The sequence below is a fragment of the Acipenser ruthenus genome, chromosome 2, assembly GCF_902713425.1.
Source record: "Acipenser ruthenus chromosome 2, fAciRut3.2 maternal haplotype, whole genome shotgun sequence".
Classification (NCBI taxonomy): domain Eukaryota; kingdom Metazoa; phylum Chordata; class Actinopteri; order Acipenseriformes; family Acipenseridae; genus Acipenser; species Acipenser ruthenus.
This window is the reverse complement of record NC_081190.1, coordinates 69656799-69670490: the sequence shown is the minus strand read 5'-3', so window position 1 is coordinate 69670490 and position 13692 is coordinate 69656799. Positions and strand designations below refer to the sequence as shown.

Here is a 13692-nt window from a genome sequence, read left to right as displayed (position 1 = left end):
CAAATAAATAACTCAAAAGGGGCAAGTTTCTCTGCCAAAAAAAAAAACAAACTAGCAAAGGAAAAGCCAGGTTAAATAAATTAAGATCTAGACATTACATTTCTCACCAACTGTTTGTTGTTTAACAGAAAGAAAAAACAAACACACAAAAAACAAAAGTCAAATAACAAAGCACAAGCCAAATGTTATACATTTTAGAATTTTGCTTAACTGTTTAACCATTGTGAAAAAAAAAAATTATGTTAAAAAAATATGTTATCCTTACCGGTAATTCTTTACTGTAGTATCGTCACTGTGTAAGGCTAATATATGATTGACTTTATTTAATACTAAACATCTTATTTTCAGCTTTTATAGCCTAGGCCCTAGATTGATAGTAACTGCGTCTATGAATTTTGTTTTAGTTTTTTTTCATATAGCTTTAACCACAAAACCACAATGAGACCAGTGATTTAGCCTTGACACATCTCTGACTGCACTAAGAAGCCACAGTAAATTAAAGAACAACTAGCATGCAGGTACAGTATAACAAAGCAAACTGCTTAGTGACATGTGAATTACAAGTGGTTCTAATTTAGTGAGGCAATACCACGCATTTACTATAATTTACCCAGGTTTACGATGTTTGTTAATATGCTTTACCATACCTTTTTTTTTTTTTTTTACAATGTTTACCTCTGCTTTTACTATGGTAAACTTTGGGACTTGCAAGTACATCTGGTGCACCAGAGTGTAACAATTAACTGGTTCTTCTGCTACACTCTGCCTCTATATAATAAATATATACTGTAGAACAAACACAAAGGCAAATTTAATCATTTTAACAGTATAAAACTAACAGGAAACTACTCAGAACAATAAACTGCTCGCGTTTATAGGCGTACCTACAACAATCATGAGCGGTCAATTTGACAGGAGTATTAAAAACAACATAAATATTATAATAAAAGAACATTGAATATAAGTCGTAGTTTCGTTCAGGATCATATAAAGCATCTACACAACCGAAACATTGTAAATAAACTGAATAAAATTCTTCTCCCACGGGATCTCCTGCGCCCTCTTCGCGCACTCGGTCCTGGCACTTCGCTGGCATCCTCCTCTGTCACTGCTGCTGGAAGATTCATCTTCGCAGACCCAATCTGCTTCAGAGCCAGATTTGTCATTGTCCATCTCTGATGCATCTAGGGCTGCAACAAAGGGTACATTTTGACCTTCGAAGGTTCGGGACACATTACCGAAGGAAAATTTGAACCTTCAATGGTACTCATTTGCATAATTTACTGGTGACGTCACCATAGCTACTTGTTTATATTTGATAGAAAATCCTGTTATTTTACAGGTAAGCCATATAAATGGAATAAAACATTAATATGTAGTTTATTATTAATAATAATAATAATAATAATAATAATAATAATAATAATAATAATAATAATAATAGTAGTAGTAATATGAACTTTCGATTGTAAAGTGACCCCAGAGATTGGATGTGCCTCCATGATACATCAGCAGTCGCTTGCACATTTTGCATTGAACTTTTTTTTTTTGGTTGTCTGGGCATTTTACAAAAACAAATCCCAAACAACAGCAGCGTGGTTTTGAGACATTTCTTTCAATACAGCTTAAGCTATACAGCGCTTTGTTGTGGAGATGGTGAATGAAGAAATTTGCCTCTGGTTAACATGAGCTGGAGTGGAGAGGGACGGACGGTGCTCAGTTTTTTCTAAATTAAAATGATTAGTCTTTGTGTATATTTTGTATGTTTCAAACATATTCTACCATAGCACTTCTCTTACGCTGTCTTGTACACAAGGTATTCAGTACATATTTTACTGAAGCACTACAACTGCTATAGGTGCCCCCGAGTGCTTTGGATAATATACCCTGCTCCATACACTGCAGCGGCGCCATATAGAGTTGCTACGTATAACGATTTGGTTGGATTTTAATACAACAACTTTTGTTTAAGTAATATGCATTATACAAATCAAAAGATCGAATTTTGCATGTGAATGACATTTAATATGTGATTTATAGTATTCACATATTGTCAAACGATATCTGTTAACAGAAAAAAACAAAAAAACAAAAAACATACAGTGCGTGAATGCCGTCTAACAAACCTTCGAAGGTTTAAAACAATCTTCGAATTCCTGGCTAGCGAACAAACCTTTGAACCTTCGAACCTTCTAATACAGCCCTAGCTACATCAAAATCGTTGTTTGGTAAACTTTGCAGTAATTCCAAACGCTGCTTTGCTGTCATGCGTGTTCCGCGGCACTTGAGGAATGCAGATTGATATAATCAACAGACAGCCGGGCGCTGTGAGCTGTCAAGGCTGATTGATGGGCTATCAGGAGGCTCATTGAAACAATATAAATATCAGAAGACAGCTCAATTGCTGGCAAGTCCCGACTGATAAATACAAATAATACTGCAACATTTAATTGTTATAATATGTTTTATATGTAGTGGTCAATTTGACCGCGCCTGGTTGGAATATGACGGTATTTTATCTCCCTAATTTTTGCAGCTACGTGATTCTTTCTTTGTCAGGGTAATTAGTACATATGTTTAGGAAAAGTCAGGAAAGCACAGCTCTGTATCTTAAACACACGCACCGCAATTTAAATTTAAATTCCTAAAAACAGTCAAAATGACAGCCTTGGTCGTTCTAGTGTTAAAGTGGTTGTATCTAACAAAATACTTTCATAAATCTTACCTGTCACACAATTCCATTGACTAGATCGGTCTAAAATATGCAGATTTGACAGAAATATGATAATGCACATATATGCATTTTCATTTTTAAATTGACATCTTGTACTACACTAGGTTTACTTGCCTTCCCTTCCCTTCCCTCCCCTTCTGGGCAATATGTTACATTTGCACTTCCTGGGTTATTTCACCACAGCAGTGGCTTTGGGGTCAATGATCTTAATGGCTGCAAAGGATGTCAGTCATTAAGGACAGCAGCTGGTTGGTTAGTAACAGGAAAAATGGCCCTGAAGGTGTGGAGATAATTTTACTCACCAGTTCAAATGATCATGAAAGTTACTTGTGTTCCTGCTTTTTTTGACTCCTTGCTTCCTCTTCTTAGTTGACTGTCATAGTAGTTTTGACCAACACAAAGATATTTTCATTCTAACTGGCTGGCTGTTAGCCTGGTCTGCAGCCACAGGTGTGTTGATGCATTACTAATAAAAAAACGCATGTAAGTTAGCTACTGAGCCAGCTGCAGCCTCCCAGAATGAACAAATCAGACTGATTGGGACGTTTCCCTTTTTCGGTTTACCACGGTTTAGGTACATTACGGTATTAATACCGTTCCTTTTATTCTACACCGCAATTATCAGAATTCCTTTATACACTGGTTAACGCATTTTTTCAACTGCAAACACGCTTCTTCTAAATCAAGCGATGGTATTTGCAGCCTTAGCAAAGTGTCTGGGGAAGATCTTTTTGTGAACTGATACTGTATTTTGATAATGGTTTTGAATGAAACTGTCAACGACACAGAATACACATTTTCAACGTATTTTTTTTTATTTTTTTTTTATTTAGCAGAATCTGTGTTGAGTGACGTCTACAGCACATCTCCGCGATTCTTTGCAGCACTGTGCACACAAATGAACACAAATGTCTGGTTTGCAAATTAAATTAACATTTAATCTTGTTGGCCCCAATCCGTGTGTTCTTTGAGTGGGTCAAGTTGTAGCTGTTTTTGTTTTTAACAGCACTTGATCTGTCCTAGTGCCTGTGTAGTGGCTCTGTATAGTGCTATCTCCTGGATGCACTGTGCAATGAAACAGCTACTGGCTGGTGTGATTGCAGGAAATTTAACGTGTTATCTAGCTGGTCTGATTGGCGATGGTTTTAAATTATTTTAGATATAAGTAGGATCAGACCATGTTTTTGTGTCATGAAAAACTGTTGCATTACAGTAGCGTTGTTTCAGGATTTCTTGGAGCATGTGAATTAATAAGTATCACATTGTAATTAGGGTGACCGGCTTTAAAATAGCAAAAAATGTAAAAATATATCATTTCAGTTGCATGTTACGCTAAAACTACTAAAATTGCCAAAAACATAAACGCTTTGATTTCCAAATCTTAATTGAAAAACATGTACAGTATACAACAGTTTAAATTTCAAAGAAATGACCCACCACTGCCACAGTGTCCAGTAAGCACTCAGGTGGCACACATGCTGTATGCACTGGCTGTAGGAAATAGCAGCCTTGTAGTAATATAAACAGCTCAAGGCAGTGTGACAGGCATGGCTGAGTGGTGATGTCAGACCAGGGAAATGAAGCCACAAATAGGCAGGTACTCAGGTGAAAGCACGGTTGTGCCGTTTGTTCTATTAAACAAAAATAACTAAAATATTTTAACAAAAACAACGCTCACAGAGCATAAATAAAAGGTTTAAACAAAACAAGTCATGAACACAAAATCCAAACAAAATAACAAGTTCCGTGCTGGCGCTCTCCAGCACACGTTGCATTTGTTAATTTTTACTTTAGTTCTTTCTTTCTTTCTTTCTTTCTTTCTTTCATCTCTGCTCGCTGTCGTTCCTCCGAACACCCACCCCAAACACACAAACATGCAGGTTTATACACACGCGCAGTTAACATAATTACAAACACTTTAACAATAATTCAATAAACGTCACCAGCCACATTCTCACGAGGTCATGTCTGGCAGATACAAGCTGCTACCATCGCGTCTGCCAGACCACATCCAAACCAAACAATAACAAAGAAAACATTGTATTTAAGTAACACAACATCCATTAAAATAACCAAAACTATACATTTGAAATCATAACAATACATTTTACAGCAGGGTTTTGCCCTGCCCCCTATTCATGTGCAGGGCTCTGTTCTCCCCTGCCACAGGTAGCAAAGAGGATTTAAAAATAAAACTAAGTCAAGAAAGGCAGAAGCCTTTATTATAATGTATTTTTGTATTATTTTTTACATTTTAATAAACAACAGTCCAGGTCAGAAGTAACAGGGAGTAGAAAGCCTCTCCCTTTGAACTGCCCAATCTTGGAAATCAGTTGGGGGTGGAGGAGGGTTACTGCTTTCACCAACTACTGGGTTTTGTTTTAGAGCTAAACCTCTCTTTTGTGTTGCAGTGTGCCTACCTGGAGGCTAAGAACTGCCAGATTGAGAGCAAGTACCTGATCGTGCTGCGCAGCCTGCAGGACAGCAAAGGGCTGGACAGCAGTCAGCAGGAGATGGTGAAAAGGCTCATTGAGGACTCGTTGCAGGGAGACGTTAAGGACGTGCTCAAACTCAACCCCGTCAGGTAAGACAGAACAGGATTTCCATACTGCGCTTTCGCAGGGAAAACTTTTCTTTCCCTGGTTAGAAAAGTTTTCCCAAATATTTTAAATGCAACGCTATTCCCAGTTCCCAGCAAGCAGCACGTTTTCAATTAAATTAATTGAAGTATAAAAACAAGCAGAAGATGAAAAAGTTGGTTTGTTGCAATTGTGATATAATAGGTGTGCAAATGGAAAGCCTAAAAAGAATTGGAACTTGCAGTAGCTTCTGGGCTTTGCTGTCGATGATCTTCAATTTCTGGCCCCTGCTTTTTTAAATTTAATAATTGAAATAAAACAACTTTGCTTTATGTCTCTTCTTTAAAAAAAAAAAAGATCTCTTTTTTGATGCATGGTCGTTAAGAAGAATAACGGAAGCACTAATTATAAATGCACTTTTCACAATTATTTTCTCACAGTTTATTTTTGTCAATATTACAGGAATTCATTTAATAAAATTTACTGTAGTCTTAACAACTGCACAGGAACTCACTGAATAGTATTTTTTGCAAACAGAGATTTAGTTGTATTGGTTATGGTAAATTGAGCAGAAAACATCTGCTGTTAGAGTGATTGATGCAAGCAGTTGAAATTAGATTGTTGGTATCTGTAGAGTAGTCCACATCACAATACCACTTCTCAATTTGGCACCATCGGTATTGGCCTCCATAGCAGGCAAAAACAAAGGTCAAAGATTGGAGTGCTGCAAATCCAGGACCATGTGTAAGGGTTGATGTTAGGCGGTGAAGGCATATATATGCCCAAAAAGCAGTCAGAGGCTGCAGCAAGCCTATGATTTATTGCAAAATCACCAGGATTCACACCATACATAACTCTAGGCAGGTTAGTTTCAATGCACACATACCATTTACACATAACCCATTTCTGGTTATTTTACTGGCTTTCAAACACAGTTACTTCCATCTAACCCTCCATCTACTCCCTCTCTGTCTCCATCTTGCTCTTTCAGCTGCTAACTCAACTAACTAACTCTGTTCTCTGCGTGCAACGTTGGGGAGGAGATGTGCTCGCAGAGGGGAGTGATTACAAATATAACACCTTAAAGGCACAGTGCAGTTTAACATCGAGGTTCTTACATATGCATGACCACCAAACTACATTTTTAAAAACCTGTAGCCATGCACTATACAATCTTTATGATCATTTAGGGAATATGTGAATACTGCATGATACCAACATCCTTGTTTAACTTTCTGTTGCTTCCCAGTGAATATGACGACTATGGATTCAAGACTATTCCTGATTACGAAGTAGAGGACATGAAGCTCCTGGCCAAAATCCAGGCCCTGGAGATCCGTTCCAACAACCTGCGCAGCAACGAGATGGTGGACAAGCCCTTGCGGACCAGGTGGGCTAACTACCTGGGCAACCGTCGCTTGGGCGAGCTGGCTCCCTCTCTGGAGCTGAAGGGCCTGATCCGGTGTGGGATCCCTGTGGAGTACCGGGAGCAGGTGTGGCGCTGGATCGTGAGGACGCGGACGCAGGTCTATAGGAAGCGGAATCCCAATCGCTACCAGGAGCTGACGAAGCACTGCGAGGTGTCGGAGCACCCGGCCTCGCGGCAGATCAGGCTGGACCTGCACCGCACCCTCACCGGCAACAAGCACTTCTCCTCGCCCACCTCCAGCGCAGTCCAAAAGCTGCAGCGCATTCTGCTAGCCTTCTCCTGGCAAAACCCCACCATCGGCTACTGCCAGGGCCTCAACCGGTACTGTACCTTTTGTAGTGAAAGTCCTCAATACCATTCGCTCATTTATTTGTATCTTGGAATTACAGCTTTTGAAAACTAAGAATTTACCTGCGTTTACCTTCAAAGCTTGTGTATTTTATATGTATATCCAGCTGATCCTATTAAAACGTATCACCAAATAAAAAAAAAACACTTTATTTTACTTCTCGGACATGCCTCTTACCAGTAAGCAGTGTCGTAGATAATGGCAGCATTACAGGTGTTTAACATTTGAGAGCACTTAGATGGAGGTAGCTATGCCAGGACACTATACTAGAGCAATGTGTTGTTGTATTATAAATAGCAAGACGAGTATACATTCAAAGTGTTTAGTTAATGAGTTAAGAAATATTTGAGAAATACTGACACCTAGTGGTTGTTTCTGTAACTTTAATTAAAATACTGTATTCTCTCTAGAAGGAATAGACTTTTTGGGGGGAAACTGTAAAGACTACTGTGGTGGAAAGCACAAGTGGCCACATGGAGGCAGATTAAAAATAATAAAGAATAAGTGTAAACTGTGTAATTTACGTATGCAGTTTCTTGCTAGTTTCATACTTAAAATGTATTTATTCCTCTCTAAAAATGCATCTTTCAAAATACGGCCTAAAATGTGTGGGACAAAAAAAACAACAACTTGTCACTCCTATATTCCCCCTTTTGTCCTGAATATTAGCAGCACACTGTCTGTGAAGTCATGTGGTGGGTGTGTTTGGTAACAGTTCGGGCTTCCTCTTGCAGGTTGGCAGCTATTGCACTTTTAGTCCTGAAGGATGAAGAGGATGCCTTCTGGTGCCTGGTGGCTGTTGTTGAAATCATAATGCCACGAGACTACTACAGCAAAACCCTCACTGCCTCTCAGGTACAGTATGTACAAAAACTGATTTCAAACCAATCAATCCTCTTCGCCCCTCCAGGGACATAAGGCCACAACCATAGGCAGCTTCCTCAGTGCTATTGTTAGTGTTCCCACCTAAACACAATTCATGAGTTAGGATTGAAAATAATAAGATCTTCAATAAATGCAGCTCAATTGCTGCCAAAACATGACAAATCGCAGAGGGCTGCCCTGCTAAATGGCTGAAATCCACTTTGCCCTCCTGCCTGGCTCAGCAAAGTTGTTCTCCTCTTCTGTTGGTGCACCCAACAGCACAACACTCATCTGACAGTGTAAAAAACGAAAGTTTAACCACCTCGCTTAGTTAAGTTGCCTTTGCCCGCCAATGCTTTTTGACCGTGTCATATAAAAAACCTAAATTCAGACGGTGTGTACTAGAACGGAGATTTTCTTTCATCAAGCAGAAAAAGGTTAACTACATAAAAGAATACTGTATTTACGTATTTTTCAGGTTAAAGGAAATCGATCCATTTTTTTAATATACAGATACACCTCCCTTGCCCCCGCGGTTCTGCCGCCAGTGGCCACAACAATCATTTACCATCTGTTTCGATCTTTTGCAACTTTCTCTGCCTTGCTCCAGGTCATGCCCATTTCATTCTCCGCCAGGTTGTTTTTGGCCTTCCTTGTTTTCTTTTTCCTTGCAGTGTCCATTGTTGAGCTACCTTCTGGATACAGGTTTGTTCCATCCAGAGTACGTATCCTATACACCTCAATCTTCTTCGTTTTATATCTGTGATGATATGTGAGGATTTGGCCTTGTTGTGGAGGTCTTTATTTTAGATTTTGTTTGATCAGAAGATTCTGCCTATTTTTTGAAGACACTTCTGGAAAGAGGCTAATTTGTCCACCAACATTCGGATCTGTAGAGGAGCACTGACTTATAAACTGATTTATAAAACTGTAAATCCCTTTTTTTTTTAATTTAGTCGTTGCCAATAATTTTTATTATTTTCTCCCCAATTTGGAAATGGCCAATTATTTTTAGGGTCAGCTCACCGCTACCACCCCTGCGCTGACTCGGGAGGGCGAAGACAAACACACGCTGTCCTCCGAAGCGTGTGCCGTCAGCCGACCGCTTTTTTTCACACAGCGGACTCACCATGCAGCCACCCAAGAGCTACAGCGTCGGAGGACAACGCAGCTCTCGGGCAGCTTACAGGCAAGCCCGCAGGCGCCCGGCCAGACTTCAGGGGTCGCTGGTGCGCGGTGATCCGAGAACACCCTGGCCGACCTAACCCTCCCTCTCCCCGGGCAGTGCTCGGCCAATTGAGCGCCGCCCCCTGGAAGCTCCCGTCCTCGGTCGGCAAAGGGATAGTCTGGACTCGAACTCGCGACGCATCCTGCACTCCACGTGGAGCGCCTTTACTGGATGCGCCACTCGGGAGCCCGTAAATCCCTTTTTTGTGGTAAATATTAATGAACAGCTTAATATTTTTATAAAGCAGAAGGAAAAAAAACATTACTCTGAATGAGTGACATTGCTTGTTAGCCTATAGCTGAGTTTATCTAATGCTGGCTCCTTTGCTTCACCAGTAACTACTGTGGATGTGCTCATTCAGGAGGCCATATTAGTCCCTATTTGTTCTGACAAATAGCTGAGCAACTCCTGCTGCTCTAAGCAGAGCTCTTTGTTCCTTGCAGGCTGATCAGAGAGTGTTCCGTGACTTTCTTGCTGAGAAGATGCCTCGCCTGACGGCCCACTTCAAAGAGCACAGCATCGACCACTCCCTCATCACCTTCAACTGGTTCCTAGTGGTCTTCGTGGAAAGCCTGGTCAGCGACATCCTGCTCAGAGTGTGGGACGCTTTCCTCTATGAGGGAACAAAGGTACAGGGCTGGCTGTGTTAGTAACTGATCCTTTAATAACCCCCCCCCCCACCACCACCACCGCCACCACCGCCACCACCGCCACCACCGCCACCAACCACACTTACCCAACTGTGTTGAAACATGCTGAATATATTTTTTCAACACAAATCGTTGAGAAAATATGCACAGTATGTTACACTTACATTTTAACTGCTTATCCAATTGTTTTAAATTATGGTAAATACATTTTAGAGTTATATAGAGTAAAAATGAAAAAATATGGAAACAACTCAAATCTAATTCATTTAAAAGAGCTCAGTCCAGTGGCGACTTGATGAGGGAAAGTATCCTTTTTTTTAAACCTGTACAGTATTTCCTTCTTTCTGTTTGCAGGTGATATTTCGCTATGCGCTGGCCCTCTTTAAGTACAAGGAGGAGGACATTCTAAAGATCCACGACAATCTGGAGATCTACCTGTACCTCCGTTTTTTCACCAAAACGATCTCTGATGGCAGGTGAGGCAGAATGAGGGTGATGATAATGTACAGCAGACACATCAGACTAGTTGGTATCAATCACTGTGTGCAAGCTGTTCACACTCGTCTCACTCACTGCAGTGGCCATGCATTTAACCCCTAGCAAAGTTAGTGATTTCATTAAACTGTCTGCATACATATACCATTTTGATGATTTGAACAGTGATTTTGCATCCACCTTGAAACTTATTAAAAAATGCTTTGCAAGTCCTTCTTTACCATTCACTTCATACAAGTAATGGGGCCCCCACCTCCCAGACCCACAATGTCATCTTTGCAGAAAAAAGATATACTGTAGGTATAGTTGTTAAATTAACAGTTTGAGAGCAGATTATTAAAATGTTGAATAATTTAATTTAGAAATGGTAGGTTTCAGATGTGAATAAAAAGAAAGTCTATTGGCTGGTTTCACAGACCCTGATTATCACTAATCCTGAACTACCTAATGTTATTTTAGGTAGTACAAGATTAGTGCTAATTATACTTTGTGAAACCAGTCGTTTAAGATACTAATAAAACTGGAATTGTCTTGCCATTGGGTCTTAGTAAAAATTACTAAGATAAAACTAGCAATAAACAACTTTGTCAGACTTACATTTTGTTCCTGTTTTTAGAACTGTACATTGTTTCTCAAGTTTGTATGTTTTTTTTTTTTTTGTCTTTTTATAAATTAAATTTTGGTAAGCCCATACTTTATTGTCTTTTTTTTTTTTTTAAAGGGGGTGAAATGCAGAGTTCCCAGGTGCTTTAACTTTGCAGTTGTTTCATTGGTGACATTTTGTTTCCTCTGTCTTTAGGAAACTAATGAACATAGCGTTTAATGATATGAACCCCTTCCCTATGAAGCTGCTGAAGAACAGACGAGAGTTTCACATGGAGAGGCTGACAGCCGAGCTGCAGGAGCTGGAGAGGATACAGGAGGAGTTTGTGAAAGAACAACAAGTGGAGCGCAAAGACAAGGACCTGGACACTGCTGTCAGCGAAGACGAAGAAGAAATAGACTGACACATCACTGATACTAGTTAAACTCATTCGTTCACTTTAATATTACCTGCTGTGGAATAGATATATGTGTATGTCACACATACATCTAGAAAACTGCTATCCTCTGTCTGTTGTTAAGTACATAGGTATGTCACTTACATTTTTACATGTACATACTGTTGACGTAGGTCATGGTGGTCCACTTTCTTAAGTTACTGGCTCACACTTTGTAATGGTGGGTGATGTATGTTATTGATATATGTTTTAGAGCCAACAAATTAAGTTTACCAGACCTGCCAGAATGCAGAATATTAATGGAGGTAGGTGTGTTGGTAATATACACACACTTATTCTGTGGATGCTTGACTTCAAGTCCAGTTTAGGTCACATGTGAAAGGAGTATGCTGGTCCTAAGCCCCAAGTGGACAGACGTCCACATCACAAAACCAACGCAGAGTGCAGCACAATTCGCACCTAGCAGCCTCAAAAAGAGAGGTCAAAGGTGGAGGGGCAAACATGTTTCTTATCTCATAAAACAGCCATTTGCTATAATTGTCATCTATCTGTGTCTGAATTTCTTCAATCAGCAATTCCATTCCATTCAGCTCCATTTACTAAATTATTTCATACTTTCCCAAGAAAACTAAAACTTGAACATGAATGTCTTGAAATGTGATTCAAGGCCAGGCTAACCAATGTCAACTTCAAATTTACCTGAACAAGTACAGAGATTACCCAGGTACTTTTCAGAATGGCAACCAGGTTCCAGATTTTTTAGACGAGCCTACCTCTGAAATAAACTTATTTTATTATGGTGAGGTTGTTTGTTTATATTCCTGTACACTGCATAGTTCAGTTATTGCTAAGTTAAGTGAAATATGTTGCTTTGTTTAATTATGCTAAATTGTATGGCAATCCTGCATGTCTTGCATGAATTCCATGCAGATTGGTTGATTTTGTAACACAGCAGGGGATCACGTTTTATTTAAGAGGTAGTTTTAATTCACTCACCTCTGATAAACCTAATCTAAATGACAAAAGCAAAAACACAAACATTTTTTACTGAGCTTGAAAAGGAAAAATTAGGATGCATACAATGCTATATACACGTGTGTGTATAATATATTAATAACGCTTGAATTCAATGTTTTTCCAAATATGTTTTTTTTTTTTTTCTTAGGGGTGCCAGACATGTAACAACTGAGTGTCTACAGTTTTTAAATACCAGTTGTTAAATAAATAAAAATATGGACGTTAATGTGTCGATAGTAGGGATAGCTTTCTTTTGTGGAGCATGGCTGCATAATGTCTCTTCATCTGATTTTTAAAATATGTTGATTATCTGGTCAAAGACTAACGACATACAAACATATAAAAACATTTAGAACATTGTGTACTGTATTTGCATATTAAAATACTTTATTAGATTGTTTTATGTACGTGTAATTGCACAAAAGGGAGAATTAAAGGTGGGGTTAAAAATTGACCATTTACATTTGATAACATTTCTAATATTTAGACGTTTATTTTTGTACTGTTGTTTTATAATGTGATGGCAATCTGAGTCAAAGAGTCTCCCAAAGTGGACTTTTATTTTAGGAAAGTCTATTACTGCACAAGCATTTGTATCTTACCAAAGTCACTTTCCTTACAAGATTAAACTGTGAAACCCAGAACATACTTTACCTGGCTGAGATGTGCCTTTTTCAAAGCATGTTCTCTGCTGTATAATGTAACAGAACTTGTTTTGTCTGATGAAATTGTATGAATTTTTGCATCCTTTGTGTAAGGTATTTGAACTGAATAAACACCCAATGCTAGTACTGTATTATCATTTTGTGTTTTAGATTTATTAAACAAAACCTTATTATACTGAAAATATTATGCTTTGTTTTTATAAAGGTTTATATAAATAACATTTTCTTAACAAGACTGCTGTGGAGAAACACAATTTATGATTTGATCTCATAGCAAATTTAGAATAAAAATGCTACACTAGTGTAAACACCTCTCTTTAGTTTACTGATAATAAATGTGTATAAAAACATAAACTAATATTACGCAGCTGAGAAGTCTGTATCAATTATTATTATTATTATTATGTATTTCTTAGCAGACGCCCTTATCCAGTGCGACTTAAAATTGTTACAAGATATCACATTATTTTTACATACAACGACATTGTTTTTTACACATTATTTTTACATACAATTACCCATTTATACAGTTGGGTTTTTACTGGAGCAATCTAGGTAAAGTACCTTGCTTTCAAGGGTACAGCCTATTTATTGGCCGGTAAAAACTGCGCCGGCGGCCTATTGGCAGCCGGTGCACCAGCTGCCTAATGGCAGCCGGTGAAAAAATACAGTATGGCGCCC

At 38.9% G+C, this 13692-nt stretch overlaps 1 protein-coding gene across 1 annotated transcript in view; it reads left to right on the top strand.

Annotated features, from left to right (window-relative positions):
- LOC117408316 (TBC1 domain family member 2A-like) overlaps positions 1-13193 on the top strand; it is a 30301-nt gene extending 17108 nt beyond the window's left edge. The window contains exons 9-14 of the mRNA XM_034013211.3: positions 5146-5318; positions 6563-7063; positions 7826-7946; positions 9627-9812; positions 10188-10309; positions 11128-13193. Of these exons, the coding sequence (XP_033869102.3) occupies positions 5146-5318; positions 6563-7063; positions 7826-7946; positions 9627-9812; positions 10188-10309; positions 11128-11335 (1311 nt within the window). The 3' untranslated portion in view covers positions 11336-13193. The remainder of the gene's footprint in view (positions 1-5145; positions 5319-6562; positions 7064-7825; positions 7947-9626; positions 9813-10187; positions 10310-11127) is intronic.
- Positions 13194-13692: the final 499 nt, after the last annotated feature.